Source organism: Odontesthes bonariensis, chromosome 14 (assembly GCF_027942865.1).
Source record: "Odontesthes bonariensis isolate fOdoBon6 chromosome 14, fOdoBon6.hap1, whole genome shotgun sequence".
In the NCBI taxonomy this organism is placed as follows: Eukaryota; Metazoa; Chordata; class Actinopteri; order Atheriniformes; family Atherinopsidae; genus Odontesthes; species Odontesthes bonariensis.
The window spans coordinates 34,530,565-34,550,565 of NC_134519.1; the positions used below are offsets into that span (position 1 = coordinate 34,530,565).

The following is a 20,001-nucleotide window of genomic DNA, read 5'->3' on the forward strand; positions in this document are numbered from 1 at the left end:
AGTCCGGGTTTTTAAGTATTTTACTAAAAGTCTTTTTATCAGCTTTAAAAGTCTATGTCCACACACAAACTTCCAGAGATTGCTCACAAGCCGATTTGGATCATTCACTTGACTGGATGTGGGAGAAGCCGGCGGGCAGAGGATGAACTGCGCCCCCGCTGAGAACCTCCGAAGGGAGCCGCGGTGAGTCAAGCTGCCCTGGAGGTTTCCTTTTGAAGCTGAAGCTGTCCGTCATAAACTAAGTTTACGGTAGGCTGTGACGTCAGACAGGTGGCGTTCATGACGCGCTTTGCAGGCTGCTGAACTGGACCAGCGCGGCGGAGAGAGACACCTGTCTTCTACTGGGTAAGTTCTGCGATCTGTTTGTTGGTGTCGGTCATTGTTTTAAGTTATGTACATGAAAAAAAAAATCGTGTAAACGAATGTTCACTTTGAACTGCTGACTGTTCAAAGAACACACCAGGGCACGTTGTGAAATGAGTTAAATATTAGTGCCGACATATTTATCTGTGTCACAGCTTGAAAGAAAACACGCACTTGAGATGCTGAATAAAAAAGGCCTTTAGATGATAGACTTAGAGAAGACAAAGTATTTACAGTTAGACAGTGTGTGGACTCAGTGTTGATGTGATGTTTTCTCTCTGAGAACAACTGAAAAAGGTTCCTGATAATTTAAAAAACAGACTGTTGTTGCCCACCTGGCCGGGTTTATTTAGCAGCTTTTCCTGAGGTGGGCTGACACTCAGCAAGGGTGCACACACTGTTGATGCCTTACAAGAGGGCAGACAGCTGGGGTCCCCCCCTGCAGTGAACAGTGCATGGCTGCCCTGCTCGCTTTTAGGCTGCTGTCTTTGTGAATAATTGAGGCTTGTTGGGTTGAGTTCTCCTGGAGTGATGAAGTGCGGGTCATTTATAGCTACTGGCTAGAGGGTTGCGGGAGGAGTTTAGGTGAATGAAGGACAGAGATGTGCATTGTTTTCTCAGTAAAGAACTATTTCTAAGCAATCTAAATCAGTATATTACAACATACAAACTATGTGAATTAATTTAGACTTTTGTTTTAATCATTCTTCCAGGTGAAATTGCAGTATTAATCATTGGACCATGTATGAGCCTCGGTACTATGATAGCCCCCCTGTATACAGTCCACCTTACAGCACCACCTCCCAAAGTTTCTATCTTCCAAGGAGCGTGCATTCCCCTCAGAGCCAGTATGTCCCATACACCCACGATATTCCTCCTGATTCCTACTACATGGAGGGGAAGCCTCAACTCTTCTACCGCTGGTTCTCTCCTCCTGGTTTTGTCAAAACCATCCAAGGGGCCACGGTGCTCATGTGTTTCATAATATTTGCCTGCGTAGCTTCAACCTTAGTGTGGGACCTGAATGGATTTGGCTACGGGGGCTACATTGTGCCGGATACGAGCTCTGTTGGAGGAGGAGGTTCAGGATATTATGGGGGCAGCTATGGTTACGGTGGCTCCTACATGACACCACAGTCGGCCAAGGCAGCAATGATATCTATGGCTTCCATCAACTTCCTGGTCTCACTGGGGTTTCTGGTGGGAAGTTTCTCACGGTCACCAAGCATGCGTGGATGCAAGTTTTACCTTGTTGTGTTCATCTGTGATATCATCCTTGCTGTCCTTCAGGTGAGTCCACCTCATCAAACAGAAAACAAAGGAAGCCTACTTCATTATATAAACTATTTTTATACGAATAAGAAGTAATATGATCATGTTTTAGCTCCATTCTGTTAAGGCCAGTTGAGGCTTATGGACTTACGATTTGTAGGCTACCAATTGAAAGCCTTGGGTTTGTCATCTAGCTATCAATCATTTGGGTTTTTAGAGGCATTGATCTGACTGGGTCTAGATTAACACTGATTATATAATTATATAATAATTGATGTAAGCATGTTTCTTTCCAATAAAAATTTGAACAATTTATCATAAGGGTCTATGGGGGTCTACTTGCTTGGGAAGATGCCATTCAAGGAAATGCAGTTTATGGTACCTCCATCTTAGCACAATTTTTAAGCCCCTGAGGCTGACTTTGGTCCAGTCTTCCCTTTGTGATGTACCTTGCCATGAATTATTGTGGGATATAGTTATCACTTTATAGACTGTTGTCAAAAGCTGTTAATTTGATTTATCAATCAGACCGATCTCTAATGCATTACATATGGTGAGTTTTTCTACTTGATCTAACACTATTGACTAGCTTCCAGCTTGATCAATCACTACCCAGACACAAAATTAGACCAGTAAATAATGATAGACTGTGACAGATACTAAATGTTGAAGAGGGAGTTTGAGCTAGTGTGAATATTCTCTGTTTTTGCAATTTTCGGAATTGGCAGCATAATTCTCAAATCTGCTTCTGTTTTGGCTTCAAGGGTATCATCGATATCATCTTTGTGATCGGGGTGAACCCGATGTCTCAGAGTTCACAGAGCATGCTGTACAACCCCATGCTGAGGATGTGCCAGAACATCCAGGGCAGCCCCAGCCTCAGCAGCGGTGTGGGGGCAGGTTTTCCTGGAGGGTTCCCCATGTATAATCAATACCTGCACCACTACTGCTACATGGACCCCGAGGAGGTTAGAGGGATTACAGTGTTGCATTTTTTTCTTGGATTTTATTTTGTTCAATTCATATCTATTCTGTTTTATTCCTTTCTAGTCTGTAATTTACTCTCTTTCCTCAGGCGGTGGCATTTGTATTGGGTCTGATGGTGGTGTTGGTCTTATCCCTCTCTGCTTACTATGCTTACAAGACACGCAGCAAGATTTGGCGCCACGGAAAATCAAACATCTGCTGGGATGAGACGCTGGTGAGGCCAGCAGAGGGGCAGGTTGTGCAGGACTGGGTAAGTATGCTCTATGTACTGCTTAACAGATTAATTTGGCTTGCAGTTCATCTGTTTGCGTTCATTTAAACCTTTTTTTTAAATGATTTTCTTTACCCCCTTTTTCAGCCAGATAGATGACAAATTCCACATTATTTGTAATTGTTCATGATCAGGATTGCTGTTTTACAGTCAAAAGTGTGAATTCACAAGGCTTTTGTCACGGCTTTTATGTGTTGATGGTAACCATTGAGTTTCACTTCCTTACAAGCTGTGTGGACTCAGAGAGTGCTGTTGGCACACCCAGGTTTCACTCTGACTGATGATTAACCAGGTTGGTGATAACAGTTGCACCAAGACCATATAGAGATGACAAGCAGTATATATGGTCCTTCATGACAGGAAACAGATCAAGAGAACCTTATGAAGTAATTCACCTCATGGTTGCTCAGTGGTTTCAAGTTTTGTTTGTTTGGAATAGATATAATCTCTCATACACACACATTGCCTGCAATTCAATTCAATTTTATTTAAACAGCTCCAATTCACAACAAAAGTAATGTCACTGCACTTTAAATATATAGTCCTTTTCAATTCAGTTAGAATCAATTTGAAATAAAAATTACAATCCAATTAAATCCAATTAATTAAGATCTATCTTCGTCCAGTCATATAATGCCAATTCGGAAAAAGTTGTCTCGCTGAGGATTCCAACAGATCACATTGAATCCTCTCTTCAACTCAGTCCCCAATCCTGAACACGTGTGAAGCGATTGTGGAGAGGAAACTTCCAGCAAAACTATTCTCAGGAGGGGCGGCCATCTGCCTCAACTTTGGCGTTTGAGTGGACAGGAAAGAGGGGGCAACAAGTACCATAACACCAAGGCAGGTGCCAACACAAATTAATGACAAAAATGATGTCATATGTACTCAGAGGGTAAAAAAAAGTCTCATTCTACTTTTAGATACCCTAGGAACCCCAGGTGAACCTGCAGTCTGAGAGCAAAGCACTAGGTTGGGAAAATACCCATCTGTGAGATCTTCAAGATAGAATGCAGCTTGGTCAATACAAGCTTTTATGTGAGGAAAATGACTTTTACTATATTCTGGATTTAACAGTGAGCTAATAAGGAGAAACTAAAATGGTAGAAATATGATCTCTCCTGCTAGTTCTCCTCAGAACTATTGCTGCAGCATTTTGGATCAGCTGGAGGTTTTCCAGAGAATCTTTTGAACGACCCAAGAATACAGAAGGACATTAGTCCAATCTTAAAGTAATAAATGCATATACCAATTTTTCAGCATCACCCTGAGGCAGGATGTTCCTGCATACAATCAAACACTAGTTTAAAGGTGGACTGATTGGAATCAGACTTTTGAATGGGAGTCATCGGGAACAGCCCAAGACTCCCAGAAGACCTGCCCAGCCCCGCCTAGGACCCAGAAACCAAACACATTTAACACACACATTTAACAAAGCACTCTCAGCTGTCAAACAGACATTTTTCACTGCACAATACCCTTGTAGATACATGTTGCATCATGTATTTCAGCAGATGCTGAGATTAACAAACACCAAATTACATTTCTGTCACGTATTGTTTCACTGACACAATTGTCTGTGTAATTATCCAAAAACCTCACAAAGGTACAGGGTCCACTTGGAGGAGGGGCTCCGAACTCTACCCATGACAGTGAAATGGTGTTCAGCTCAGAATAATCTATGATCAGCGGTATGCTTTCAACATATCATGTAATGTTGACTCATGGAAAGCACAGAAACATATTCAGTTTATCTATCCAGGCCTCAGTCTACATCCCAGGTTGATACAGGCCCTATTCTGGGGCACTCGTATCACAGTGAAGATGCTTTCCTTGCAGGGAGCCATATATAATGTATGTGTCATGTATAATTTATAAGAAAGGGTTGAGTTGCATCTGTGCTGTTGTGTGAATTCCCACAGTGTGGTGGCACTAAATGATTCAGTATGTGAAGGGGCTTCTGCAGATTAGACTGGGCAAAGCAGTAATTTCCACATGTTTTTGGCTACATTTTTATTTAACACAAGTGGAAAAATAAGAGAAAATGTAGGTAAACTAGGTTCGAAGCAAACATGCCTCATTTTGGAAAACTCTATGTTGCTTTTGTTTAATAGGAGACAATTTTGAGACATTTTTGAAAGCTTATGCTTTGTTTTTTACCTTTTAATCTTTTTCTTCGAACATACGGTACAAGCAAACATTTAAAGCTAAATGCCTGAGAATTCAGTAGCATTGAAGAGAATCATTGTTGCAGCTCTAAATATCATTTATAATTCTGGATTTGAGGCTTTAACGGTGTCAGTCTCACATACCAACTTTTCTGAGAAACTCAAGAACAGCACTTTAATTTGTCTTGCTTCTGCCTCTGTCTGCCACAGTGTATCACATTCCTCGCAGCTTTCTTTCCCCCCACACTTAAGGATCACATCCTGCGACTCCACATTTATGAGATCTGTTTCTCAAACTGTCTTTTTCAGACATTCACATCACACTACACCCTTACCCCGAGCTACTACAGTGTAATAGAGAAATAGGTCAAAGACAAGAAGGCATTAATGTTGCATTCTACAGTATTACTGTAGATCACAAGAGGCATTATGCATTTGTAGTCTTTGATGTCTTTGTAGTATTTGTGGATTCGTTCTTCCTCTGTCCATTTATTTTGTTGCTAAAACTGTTTGCTGCTTCCAGTGGTTGCAGGAGTACTTTGCCACACTGTAGGTGGACATTTTCAGATTGCTAAGGTGTTTTCACTCCTGGCTCTGTCTCTGTACCAGAAGGTGAGGCACAAATGACTTTGTAGGGAAGAACTTCTGCTCTCTGGGGTTCATGAATGTTAGAGCCAGCATATGTCTGGCAGTCACGCAGCTTCTCTCTGTAACAAACAGGCTTGGAGACTCAAGTGCAGAGATCAAACACAATTTAATAAAGGTCATACACAAGGAGGCAATCCGCGGGGCAAAAGTACAGGCAGGGGTAGGCAGAGGCAGAGTCAAAAACAGTCCAAGTCAAAAAATCCACTGGCAGAGGTAACAAACTGGGCAAGGCAAGAGCAGGGTCAAAAAACACTGGAAAAAGGTCAAACACGGGTATACATACACTTAGAACGCTAGAGAGCTTGGAACACAGGAACCTAGACAATCTGGCAAGGTAGGTCTGGAAAGCTGGGAGTATAAATGGCACTGAGACAATGATTACTGACGGCCACCAGGTGTGGCTGAGACTGGTGGGAAACTTAACAGGAAGTGAAATAAGGATGACACAACGGTTAACAAAATAAAACAGGAAATGAATTGAGTCCAGAAAATGTCTGATCTGCGAGCATGACACTCTCAGCCGAGTGTTTATGAGAACATTCTTAATGTGAATCAGTGCAAAATGTTTGGTTAGTTGAGAAGTGTTATTCCCAATAGTTTTACTTTATTTTGGCTATTTTAGTGCCCTAGATCAAGACATTCAAACTATGAATTAAGACTTAAAGTAGAAAACAGAAAAATAGCATTCTTGGTTTTCATCTTTATATTAATTCATATTTGCTGCGCTGTGATAACTCTGTGCGGTTTGATTATAATAAATGCAACAAAAGCATATTTTGGATCTCAGCGTATCTCTTGCCATAAACCAATAGCGCGTCACAAATAAAGGAACCTGAGGACCCAACCTTAAACTCTGAGCGGCTAAAAGGTTTGTGTTGGAAGCCGTAACACCATCAAACCTCCTCCTGTATGCTTTCCTGTGAGAACCACACGTGCAGATACCTTACACATTACAGTATGACACTTTTGTTTACAATACCACTCTATTTCATACCTTGGGTGTCCACAATGTCGAAAATTGTTAAAAGAAAGAAAAAGTTTCATTCGTAGTTCTTGTTTATTTTTATTAAACGCGAACTGTGAAAAACTGGTGATTATATATTTATAACTTCAACAGAGAAAAATTTAAAAGTAAAAACATGCCATTAAATGAATGGATTCCAATGCGAGTTTTTCTGTTTGCATACAGCCGGTACCAACTGCACCAACTGTTGTTGTATCAGAAAGAGCAGCACCTGACCTGAGGGCGGAGAACAGTGTTGTCTCCTATGGCAACGGAACAGTCAGCATCCACAGTGAGGGCTATTATAAAAGCAACAGGTGAGCTAACACAAGAACACCACTGTCAGTGGTCAGTCCTGAAGCCTAAAACATACACATCTTCTGTGAGGACACTGACAGATGGTTCGTGTTAATCTGTTTAAGTAATCACAAAAGTGATGTCTTCTGATTGTAGTCTTTTTCATTGTCCATAGTTTCTGCACAGACAACAGCATCAGCTGTGGTGCTGAGCCTCTACACCAGAACAGCAGCGCTGCAGTTTGCTCCAGCAGCTCAGATGAGGCTGACATTGTCAGGAAACCTCGTCCTCATCACGGGAAGAAGGAATGGAGGAAGCGCACTGAGCTTGTTCTAGCTGCTCAGGTGATGGTCGAGTCCCAGTATGAAACTGGTTACACCACAGGAGACACAGGCAATGAACTGGACCAGGAGCCAACAGATTACCTTTACAGGTGCGTCAGTTCACAGCTGATGCGTAATACGCAGTGCGTTTATCACCTGGGAAACGTATTTAGGCAAGGCAGCAAATCCTTGGACTAAAAAATCCCATATGAACCTCATATGAACATATGAGTGAATGAATACTAATTTTAAATAATAGAAATTATACAAAGAAATTAGTATGATAAAATTCTAAGGACATTTACTTTAAATTTGTGGGGGAAATGTGACATAATTCCTCCTATATTCTATAATGTGAAAAAGATGTAAAGTCAAAGTCTAATTTATTTGTATAGCACATTTCATGTACAAAACAATTCAAAGTGCTTTACATCAAATAAAATAAACAAGGATGTTTGTTAAAGACTGAGCTGCTGGGAAGTAATCTGAAAACATGTGAAGTTCAGGACAGCAAAACAGCTTAACAGGAAGATTTTGAAGCTTGTTTTGCAATTTGCCACGAATTAACACATTTAAATGACCCTAATATAGTGTTGAGGTTTCAAATCAAAATCAAATCAAATTTATTTATATAGCACATTTCATGTACAAAACAGTACAAAAAGTGCTTCACATAAAATAAAAGCATTGCAGCAGGGAGTGTAAGAAGCATTAAAATACATAAAAGAATATAAAGAGAAATAAATAAAATAATTTAAATGAATTTAAAAACCAGCAGCAGTCCAGATAAGTTAAAAGATATCGTGCAGATTTCATGCATAGACACATGAGAACAGAAATGTTTTTATGTTTAATATATATTTATTGAACATTTTCTTTACAGAAGTACAAACTCACAGTTCTCCATCAAATCAAGAAATATGAAATAGCGATTAACAAGAACCATGAACAACAACAAAAAAAATTAAAATAAATAAAAAGGAAAAAATATATATATATAAATAAGTAAATAAAAAAATAAAAAACATAAACCACAACAAAAACAAAAAAAAATACGAAAGCCCACCCCTTAAAATGAACAAAACCAGTCCTCACTGTCATGCAAATCAAATACTGTACAGAAAATATGAATAGTATATATTACTAACTATACCAGATCAACCTTGTGATTAAAATTTGACTATTCCTGAACCTTTGTTGAGGGTTGATTGAAAAACAGAATAAAGGTGTTCCAAGTCTGGTAGAATTTCTTTTCAGAGCCTCTCATTACACATCTGATTTTCTCCAGTTTCAAAGAGGATAATACATCCCTGATCCAATCCTGCACTGTGGGAGGGGCAGCATCCCTCCACGCCAGAAGAATCAGACGGCGCGCCAGTAGAGTTGAAAAAGCAACAACCTTGTGTCCCCCCACCGGCAATCCTAGCCCCCCAGGAAAAAGCATCATAATTGGATTTAAAGTAAATTTTACAGCCAGAACACTGGAAAGCGTTCTACAAACTCCACCCCAAAATTCTCGTATTTTAGGACACCTCCAAAACATGTGGATCAAATTTGCTTCTTCAGATTCACATCTATCACAAGTTGAATCCACTTCTGGATACATCTTGGCCAATTTAGATTTATGGAGGTGCATCCGATGGACAACCTTAAATTGGATAAGGGAGTGTCTGGCACACATGGAGGACGAGTGAATTTTCTTAAGAACTTAAGCCCAGGTTGCCTCATTGATTGTGACTTGCAAATCTTGCTCCCAAGCTGCCTTAACCAGAGAGGCCAGAGGTGTATGAAAACCAAGGATCTTCCTCATAATTATTGAAATCGCTCCCTTTTTAGTTGGATTCAACGATATTAATTCATCAATTATACTATCAGCTGGTTGGTCTGGGAACCCGGGGATGAAACCTGAAACATAATGTCTTACCTGTAGGTATCTAAAAAAGTTAGACGAGGGGAGATTGAATTTGGAAGACAACTGTGCAAAAGGGGCAAATTTATTTTCAATAAAAAGGTCTTTAAAACACCTCAGACCTTTCTTAGACCAGGTATTAAAAGTGACATCTTGTATTGACGGGAGGAAAAAGGCATTTGAGGCTATTGGATTGGAAAGGTTTATATCCTGAAGGCCAAATTTTTTTCGGAACTGCAAATAGATTTTAATGGAATTGCTAACTATAGGGTTGGTAAATGTTCGTTCCGTAATTGAGAATGATGGTGCTCCAATTACTGATGCTAAAGAAAAAGGATCACAAGACCCCTTCTCCATTCCAACCCAAACAGGATTTCTTTTATCAGACCAATATTCTGTCCAGAAAGAAAGATACCACAAATTGGTTGCCCAGTAATAATATCTATGATTTGGAAGGGCCATTCCGCCTTCTTGTTTGGGTTTTTGAAGATAATCTTTCCGCAGTCGTGGCTTTTTCCCATTCCAAATATATGTTAGTATAGCTGAGTCGAGTTTTTTAAAGTAGGCGTTTGGAAGAAAAATTGGGAGACATTGGAACATGTATAAATATTTAGGAAGCACAGACATTTTTATCACATTAACTCTCCCAAGCATAGAACGTGGGAGGGGAGACCATTTAGCCAAATCATGTTGGGTTTCTGATAGTAACTTATCAAAGTTATTTTTTTTAGGTCTTAAAAGTCCTTGGTTACAGAAACCCCCAGGTATGAAAGACCGTGCATAGCAATCTTAAATGGCACCTTAATTGTTGGCTAGAGTGATATTATCCAAATTTAGCGGCAGAAGCTCACTTTTTTGCAGATTTAATTTATACCCCGAAATTTCCCCAAACCGAGTCAGAAGATCCTGAATAAAAGGGATGGTTATCTCTGCTTTGGAGACAAACAGCAGGAGATCGTCGGCATACAAGGCCAGTTTATGTTCCATGCCGTTCCTAGTGATTCCGCAAAAGGAGTCACTAGAAAAACTGTTATGGCTATGGCCAGGGACTCAATTGCTAGCACAAAGAGAATCGGGCTGAGAGGGCAGCCCTGACAGGTCCCCCGATTTAGCCTAAAGGATTCGGAATATAAATCATTTGTTAGGACCCTGGCTGAAGGGTCGGTGTATAAAAGTTTAATCCAAGAGATAAACGCACCACCAAAGCCAAATCTTTCCAATGTCTCAAAAAGGTAGTGCCACTCTACCCTATCAAAGGCCTTCTCCGCATCCATAGAGAGGACACACTCCGAGCCTCCCTGACTTGTTGTATATATAAAGTTAAATAAACACCTTATATTAAAAGATGAGCGTCTATCCTTAACAAATCCTGTTTGGTCTGGAGAGATTATGTCCGGCAAGATATTTTCCAATCGCTGGGCCAGTAGTTTAGCTAATATCTTATAATCACAATTTAACAAGGATATTGGTTGGTAGAAAGTACAATCCATGAGGTCTTTGCCTTTTTTTGGTAATAGCGTTATACATGCCTGGTTCATGGTGGTCGGGAGAGACCCCCTCCTAATGGAGTCCAAATACACCTTCATCAGTACAGGACAAAGCTGTGTGGAGAATGCAGCATAGAATTCACTCGGCAAACCATCAGGCCCAGGAGATTTTCGAGCTTGTCGCGATTTAACTGCCATCTCTACCTCTTGTAGTGTTATTTGTGTCTCCAAGGCGGAAGCTTGATCAAAAGACAAAGTTGGAATAGGCAAGTCCCTAAAAAAAGTTTGTCTAAGATCTGCGCTGTTGGGATTAGTAGAACTATATAATTCTTCATAGTACTGTTTAAAGACTTCATTTATCCCCTGCTGATCTGTGATGATCTCGCCGTGCCCCAACTTGATACCTTTAATAACTTGTTTAGCTCTGGTACCTTTTAATTGTCTTGACAGTATCTCGCTGGCCTTATCGCCATGTTCATACATGTTACTTCTATTTTTTAATAGTAGAGATTCTATAGATTGTGAAGTAAGTAGGTCATATTCTAGCCTGGCGACGCCATCCTACGTACTTCCGCCCAAAGATTTTGACTCCGCACATAGTCTGGCCCAACCCCCCTACCTCGGTTCGCTCAGTGTTTCGCTAATCAGCAAACAGTTGCGAGTGGTGACGCAGAACTCACCCGCGGAGTCCATTGTAGTCCATGTAATTGTAGTTCAACTGCAGCGGAAATAAACATGGCGACGGAAGAAGAGACGCTAGAAGCTATCCATGAAGTTGTCTCAACTCTGGAGAGCATTACACAATTAAAACGAGAGCAAGAGAAATGCCTCGTCAATTTTGTTAGTGGCAAGGATGTCGTAGCTCTCCTTCCAACTGGCTTTGGGAAAAGTTTGATTTATCAAATGGTACCGTTAGTACTGGAGAGACTGGGGAGACCGAATACAATAGCCATTGTCGTGCATATATCTGTGCTTGTCGCGTTTTGAAATAAAAGTTTGGAGTTTGTTATTCTCCCTCCAACTTTCAAATTACCGTTACAAAATCGGCACATGTCATTGACATCCATGATCTTAAATAATGATTGCCTCCGCGATGTAAACAAAGTCTAGCCCATGGTGGTTAGTGTTGCAACCCGGTATAATGAAAGAGGATGTGGGAAGCGTGATTTGCGAGCTAGAGCCTCGCGAGAGTAAGCATGAACCTCGGCGCATAACCTACGTCATTTCTAAATATTACTGATTGGTTAAGGGAACTCCAATGAATTTAAGTTGCTGAGTAAGGTCCCACCCTCCATGGGAACGGATTCCTCTTGGGTTTTTCCAGACTGTTTGACGGAGTCAACAGTTGGCTTTCGCCCAGGCTAGTCATATTCTGCACTTAGCTTCAAACGTTCTTTATATAGATCTGGAGATGGAGCCTGTGCATTTTTTTATCTATATCTACAATTTGACATTCCAGGTCTAATTGTTTGGACATAGAGTTTTTCTTTTTCTTTGCTGTAAAGTAAATTACCTGGCCTCGGATGTATGCCTTAAGCGCCTCCCATACAGTTGCAATAGAAACCTCGGGGGTCATATTGATGTCCAAAAATAGGGAAATATGGTCCGACATAAACTTAATAAACTTTTCATCAGATAATAAGAGAGAGTTAAATCTCCAGTGCTTCCTGGGTGCTGTCGCTTCCGCCATGCGAAGTTTGAGCATCACTGGAGCATGATCAGATATTACTATGGCCTGATACTCGCATGTTTGGACGTCCCTAATCAGCTTATTATCAATAAAAAAAATAGTCAATTCTGCTATAGCTCTGGTAAGCATGAGAAAAAAAGGAAAACTGTCTGTCTTGGGGATGTAAAAAGCGCCAAATGTCTGAGATGCCATATTCTTTAAAAAAGTATTGTAGGTAAGATGCCGACTTAGATATTGTATAACCTGGTCTCACTGACGATCGGTCCAGTCCGGGAATACATAAATTAAAATCTCCTCCTATTATAAGCTGATATGAATTCAGACAAGGAAGCGTTTTAATGAGGCGAACAAAAAATTGGGGGTCGTCAAAATTCGGAGCATATACATTAGCTAGTATGACGTTGTTGCCATATAGTTTACCTGCCACTATAACAAAACGCCCATTTGGGTCCAATATCGAAGATATTGGGGTAAAAGGTATATTTTTGTTCATCAATATAGCAACCCCCAAAGGTCGAGTGAAAGAGCTGCCCCACCCAACCACATTTCAGACGCATGTATTCTGAGTTTTTAAAATGGGTTTCCTGAAGAAAAGCAATTCCTGTGTCCAAGCTCCTGAGATGTGCGAGAGCCTTTTTCCTTTTCACTGGATGGTTCAGACCTTTAACATTCCAAGTAACAATGCTAACATTCTTCATCATACTGTTAGATTCGGTTCTTTTAGTAGGAGGCTCAAGAACGGACCGAAGTAATTCAAGTGAAAATGAAGTGTTTATTGGTAGTCACACATCAAAGCATATCAGCGCTGGGCTCAGTGGAACAGAGCTCCCGCAGGAAGTCTGTCAGACTGGCCCTGATTTCCGGTTATCATGTGTACTTATTGCATAGGTTGGACTCACATTCGACCGAGTATGATTGGACATGAGTAGGTTCAACATGCTTCGTCATATTCTCTGGATCAGCCCAAAACAATGTGTGTGTGTGAATCTGCCCTTGCTTTCCCAGGCTTTCCTAATTGTTTTGTCTTTCTACTCCTGGATCACTTTAGGTCGGTATGGAAAAGTACTGAGCCCTATTTCATTCATAATGTCTAAGAACAAAGCCAATTTTAACAATACTCACATTATAACCAGGTTAAAGAACCATGAACATTAAACATATGGCTTGTTGCAAATTTTTTTCTTTGGTTGATCTGCAGTACAGGGCTTTAAAAAGAAAAATAATTACTGACAGCAAGACTGAACTCCCTTCCCTCCCCTCCCAAAACCCCAAGGTGAAATCAGCTGTAGGAACAAACAGCACACCTTCCCTATATACAGTGCACAGTGAAAATGAGTACACCCCTGTTGAAAAGTAACATTTTGAACAATATTTTAATACACACACAAGTTATTCCCAAAACGTGCATAGAGTAAGTTTAATACAACATCTGTTCAGCTTACAACAGAAAAGAAAGGTCAATAATATAACTTAAATGACATATTTGTCCATTTTTGTGAAATTATGCTGGTGCAAAAGTGAGTACACCCCTATGTTAAACTCCCTGAGAATGGGCCGTGTTGGCCCGAAATGTCATGAAATGAAAAGGCATTAAAAGGGAGGTCATCGTTGTGCGTTTCATCCTTGCCTTACATTGAAATTTTACATTTTGAGTCTGCACCAGGCTAAAAGAGACGTGTGTGAGATTTGACTGAAATCCTATGGAGAGTATCATTGTCTCATCAGAGACAAACAAACTAAGGATATGGATTGCTGGAACCATGTCCTGTGATCTGATGACACCAAGATGAACAAATTTGCTTTCGATGGTGTCAAGCCTGTGTGGTGGTAAAAAGTGATTTGTACAAAGAAAAGTGCCCCATGCTTAAAGTCAAGCATAGTAGTGGGAGTGACATGGTTTGGGGCTGTATGGATGCCATCAACAGTAGGAAGCTGAATTTCACCAAAAGAAACATGCTTGTCAACATGTACTGTGACTACTGAAGCAGATCATGATACTCTCCATAGGATTTCAGTCAAATCTCACACACGTCTCTTACTATCTAACAGCTTCTCTGCTCCTAAAATGTTGGTACAGTTCCCACCTATGAACAGGTCGTGGGCTTATAAATTAGAAATTGTTATTCAAATGAACCTCACGTCACGCATATATAAAAGGACCCCTATACATACCAAAATAATATTGTTGCCTTATTCAGTGTGAACCAAGAGTCGTCGGGTATAGTTCTCACTTCTGCGTGCATGCTGGTTCAGACTTGTTAAAGTCCACAATAAATTTCTCTGCCTCTGCCACCGAGTCGAATGTCGTTCGGGTCCCATTGGCTTGTATGATGCGGAGCCTTGCTGGATACGCCAAGGAAGGTTTCAGTCCCATCTTGTATAAAGATGACATTACAGAGCTGTATTCCCTCCGTTTGTCCACTACCTCAGGCGGGTAATCTTCATAGATCCTGAACGGAGTGTTTTGAAATTTTAGCTCACCCTTGTCCTAGCTTCCTGAACAGCTAGTTCTTTGTTTTGATAGCGGTGGAAGCTGAGAATGACGGCCGTGGCCTCCCCTCCGGCCTCGGCTTCGGTGCCAGGCTGCGATGCGGGCGGTCCAACTCCGGTGCCGAAGGAAACGTGTCACGTCCAAAAACATCCTGTAATAGTTGAGAAAAGAAAAGACTCGGTTGGGGACCTTGGGAAAATAAATGTTTTTAACCTGGATTTAAAAATGTCTCCATTTGGTGAAAGTTTAATCTCCACTGGCAGTTTGTTCCACTTGTTTGCAGCATAACAGCTAAATGCTGCTTCTCCATGTTTAGTCTGGACTCTGGACTGGACCAGCTGATCTGAGGCCTTGGGTCTAAGAGCTCTGCTGGGTTTATATTCTCTGAACATATCACAGATGTATTTTGGGCCTAAACCGTTCTGGGATTTGTAAACCATCAGCAGGCTTTTAAAATCTATTCTGTGACTGACTGGAAGCCAGAGTAAAGATTTTAAAACTGGTGTGATGTGTTCAGATCTCTGAGTCCGGGTTAAAACTCTAGCAGCAGCGTTCTGGTAAAGAACTACAGGAATTATTATTTTGATGGGTTTTACTAAGAAATTGTTGTTGAATCAATAATATGTATGTATAATAATTTGTTGTTGCCCCTGCCTTAATGACTGTTAGAATATAACTAATTCATGTCTTGATATTTATTTCTCCCACTCAGACAGTACCCAGCGATAACTTCAGATGAGCAGCGCCGCAAGTACAAGAAGGAGTTTGACTCTGATCTGGCTTTCTATAAGACCCTCTGCTCTGAGATGGACGACATCAGCGACCAGATGCACAAGCTGAGCCGAGAGATGGACGCCTTGGACGAAGGCTCCATGAAGTACCAGGTAGAAATAAAACAAGAAAGAGGGGAAATGGAGAGCTGACTGAAAATGATATAACAAAACTAGCTCAATTTCACTCAGCTTTGTATCTTTTTTTGTATAAATTATTTTGCTTTACCCCTAGGATTAAAATGATTATGCAATTTGTGTCACAGTTACAGTATTAGTATAGTATCTTACATTGTCAGTGGCATGAAGTTAGCACAAACCAATGAGAGCATATATATTTCCATTTTCAGGGTGTGGCAGATGAGTATAACCGACTGAAAGATCTCAAAAGGGTGAGTAGAGTAAGATCTAAGATACACTGCCCGTCCTAAAAACAAAGTCACCACCTGGATTTAACTTAGCAAATAGGTAAGAGCCTCCCATTGGATAAGTACTGCATAGATTATTAGGTTTCAGCTGGCACGAGTTATTTAACCTTAACTGATGCAGTAAGTAGCTTCTCATTTCTTAAACAACCATGTCGGAAGAAGCATCCTGTGGTCGTGGAAAAATGTTAATCTGCTTCAGAAGGGTCATATTATTGGCACGCAAGTAAAGAAAACATTTAACCACTAAAACTGGGTTAAAAACTGTCCAACACATTAATAAAAAAAGGTTTCAATTTGCTACGGAACATAAAGATTGGACTCTGGGGCAATGGAAGAAGGTCATGTGGTCTGATGAGTCCAGATTTACTCTGTTCCAGAGTGATGGGGGCATCAGGGTAAGAAGAGAGGCAGATGAAGTGCTGCACCCATCATGCCTAGTGCCAAACGTACAGGCCTGTGGGGGCAGTGCTATGATCTGGGGCTTCTGCAGTGAGTCAGGTATGGGTTCAGCAACGTTAGGTCCCAAAGAATGAGGTCAGCTGACTACCTGAAAATACTGAATGACCAGGTTATTCCACCAGTGGACAGTTTTCTTCACTGCCACGGGCATATTCCAAGATGACAATGCCAGGATTCATCGGGCTCAAATTGTGAGCGAGTGGTTCAGGGATAATGAGACATTATTTCCACACATGGATTGGCCACCACAGAGTCCAGTCCTTAGCCCCACTGAGAATCTTTGTGCTGGGAAAGACTTTGCGCATCTGTCCAAATCTCCCATCATCACTGCAAGATCTTGGCGAAAAATGAATGCAACTCTGGCTGGAAATAAATGTTGTGACACTGCAGAAGCTTATCGAAACGATGCCACAGTGAATGTGTGCCGCAATCAGAGCCAAAGGCGCTCCAACCAAATATTTGTGTGCGACTTTTTTGGGGACGGGCAGTGTATCACATTATGACTCAGATGGAATAGTTTCACATCTTGAAAAATACTGACCTGAAGTGTGCCTTTAAGCTACATCAAACAGCAGGTTCACCTTGGTATGTATGATTAAAAATGTAAAAACTGGATTATTGTTGAACAAGCTAGTTTAGCACTTAAATGTCTTTAAACCTACTGTAACAGCTTTCCTAGACTAAAACGTACCAACAACAACGAGATGTGTTTTTTAGAGCTGTGAACTGTTTTTGCCTGTTTCCATCTTTATGCAAAGCTAACAGTCTCCTTATTCTACAGTAGCCTTTCTATCTCATTGAATTCTCAGAGAGTATAAGCACAAAGTGTCTATTCTAGTACTAAAATGACTAATGTCTGATATCTGCTTGTTGATTTTCCTAGACAACAGACTATCAAGCAAAGAAGAAGCAGACCAAGGAACTTCGGCAAAAGCTTTTCCATATCAAACATCTGGTGAAAATCTATGACCAGGGCATTTGTTAGTGTCAGGTCATCATCTGTCAAACTCACCTTCTTATTTCATACCTTCCTCCCCTCGTCTCTGTGTTTAAATCCCTCCTACCTGAGACACAAGGACAGTGGAAGAAACAGACATTTTACAAAAAGGGACATTCCTTCTTCAGTCATTATTTTACTATTGTGTATTATGCTGTGTAATAGATTGCATCATCTGTATATTGTTGTTACAGCTTGCCGCTGTATGTTATGATGTGTGTAATATGAATTACAGTTTTTATGACAGCTTATATATCTTTCTTTAAATTCCAGTTCACTACATGGGATAGTGTGTCATGCCTCTGTCATGCATTTTGAGCTCTATTAAGACTTCTTTAAAGAACACATCCGAGGGTGCTCGTTTATCGCTCCTCTAAGCAAGCCTCCTCTCCGCTCGCTCTTCTCCTCCAAGTGCATTTTAAGAAATGAAACATCCTTCAAATTGACACTTGGATCAATTTTCTAGGTCACAGGCAGAAGGATGAAAAACAGCCCAAGATGGCACAAAGAGTAGAAATGAGAATAGCCGTGTGTGAAGAAACAAGCCTGGACTCAGCAATCATCAGCCTCCCTTAAGCCCTTATACTGGCCTTGCAGTCCTTAAACATCATGTCTATGTTTTACATAGATGTATACATAGATATGTACAATGTTTTATTTATGTGACTTTCAGAATAGAGCTAACGTGACACTCTAATGTTTGTATGTGACAGAAGTAGTGTCACAGAATTTGATTTTTACATTTACTTTATTTAATTTCATTTTAATTTGCGCATTCACCAATCTTTTCATATTTTACGTTTTCTTTCAGGTAGGAACAGAATTTACGAGTGATCCAAACATGTAGGACATTCGAAAAATAGTCCACTGTTATTCAAATCAAGTTTTCTTGACTAATGGATTGTATATTTAATTACTTTGAAGCAAACATAAATAAATATATACATTATACCCCATAATAATGCTGACATTATTCTGTTTGACTTAAATTATGCACTAATTGAAGGTTAATTTGACACTGGATATAACAAGGTTAATGGGAAGCGTAACCAGCGGCTGACTTTCTGTTTTTGGATGCCTTAGCGCGTCAGGCTCTTGGAAGAGACCGTGTAGATATTATACAGACGAATGGCTGACATCGCGATTTCAGATTGCCAAGGACTGTGCTGCTGCAAATATGCAGCTTGCTAGAGGCACAACTCCAGAGAGAAACACGCCGATCAAACCCAATTCCACCACACGTCCAGGTCCTCACCACCCTTGGATTTTTGGCCACTGGAACCTTTCAGAGGGAGATTGGAGACAGATCGGGGGTGTCCCAGTCCTCTGTGAGTCGTGAGCTCCCCTTGGTCATCAAAGCTCTCATCAGTTTATCACCCGTGATACATCAGATTCCCATACACCGCTGTCCAACTAGTACAAATTAAGAGGGACTTTCATCCCGTGGCTGGACTGCCAATCATAATGGGAGCAATAAACTGCACACATATACGCATCAAAGCACCACTGAGCTGAAGGCCAGGTGGGTGTGTCTCGATACAGCGGGGGCAAACTGCTCTATAGCCCAGAGAAGGCATGCCAGATTTGCACAATATTGCCATGAACGAGGGTCTCCCACTACCTGAACCAGCCCAGGCAGACCAGAAGGTGTGGTGCTAGAAGACCCCCCTCATGGACCACCCCATCAAAGTGCCATCATGATGAGGCAACAACTGATTGCACGGCTTTAGTTGCAGTAATCCTGGCTATGGTGAGACGTTTTTTTTAAGCCATTTTCATATCAAACCATTTCTTCTTTATTTCGGTGACATTACGAACTACAGGTGACACGGAATTAACAGCACTCTTAATAACTTCCCATTTTTTCGCTTTAGCAGGTCCTGTAATTCCACTGGTGACACTGCTAAAAGTGACAGACTTTCCTTTCTGGATCTCTGAAAGCAGAACTTCAATCTCAGGAGGAAGCCCTGAGTATCCGTAGAGAACCCACACATCCACAGGAAGAACATAGAAACTTCACAATGAAAGGCTCCAGCTAAGATTCAACTTGTGAACCTTCTTGTGGCTAACCGACACACTGAAGTGCAGCCCCATAACAAAAGAATTACAATTTGTTTCTGGAAAAAAGGCCTGAAATGCAGAAATTGATGTACCATATATTAACAAATTAAACAAAGCTGAACAGACAGAACATTAAATATCTTCAGTTCAAACTGACTGCAATGAAAGACAATTCTAAATGTTGCTCAACTTGCTCAAATGTTGTTCAACTTTCAACTGTAATCAGAACTGAATGTATGAGTGTTACAGAATGAAGTACTTTTGGCAACTGATGGCAGTTTTTATGTCTACATTATGTAGGTCATAAGCAATGTACATAAAGTTACTATTTAAAAGTTGACCCTAAATCTATTCTCATAAATACACTTACACTAGTG

The 20,001-nt window shown here is 40.7% G+C and overlaps 1 protein-coding gene across 1 annotated transcript; it reads left to right on the forward strand.

Moving 5' to 3' along the window:
• Positions 1–1,104: 1,104 nt before the first annotated feature.
• LOC142398436 (occludin-like) lies at positions 1,105–17,551 on the forward strand. The gene is made up of 9 exons (XM_075482419.1): positions 1,105–1,653; positions 2,400–2,603; positions 2,711–2,872; positions 3,741–3,788; positions 6,899–7,029; positions 7,185–7,446; positions 15,626–15,793; positions 16,030–16,071; positions 17,450–17,551. The coding sequence occupies exons 1-9, from the start codon at positions 1,105–1,107 to the stop codon at positions 17,549–17,551; spliced, it is 1,668 nt and encodes a 555-aa protein (XP_075338534.1).
• Positions 17,552–20,001: the final 2,450 nt, after the last annotated feature.

Excerpts from the sequence above, each read along its gene's own strand:
- LOC142398436 (XM_075482419.1), top strand. The coding sequence starts at position 1,105 with ATGTATGAGCCTCGGTACTATGATAGCCCCCCTGTATACAGTCCACCT. Across the intron at positions 7,447-15,625 it reads CAGATTACCTTTACAGGTGC|TACCCAGCGATAACTTCAGA; the intron begins GTCAGTTCACAG and ends CCACTCAGACAG. Across the intron at positions 15,794-16,029 it reads AAGGCTCCATGAAGTACCAG|GGTGTGGCAGATGAGTATAA; the intron begins GTAGAAATAAAA and ends TTCCATTTTCAG.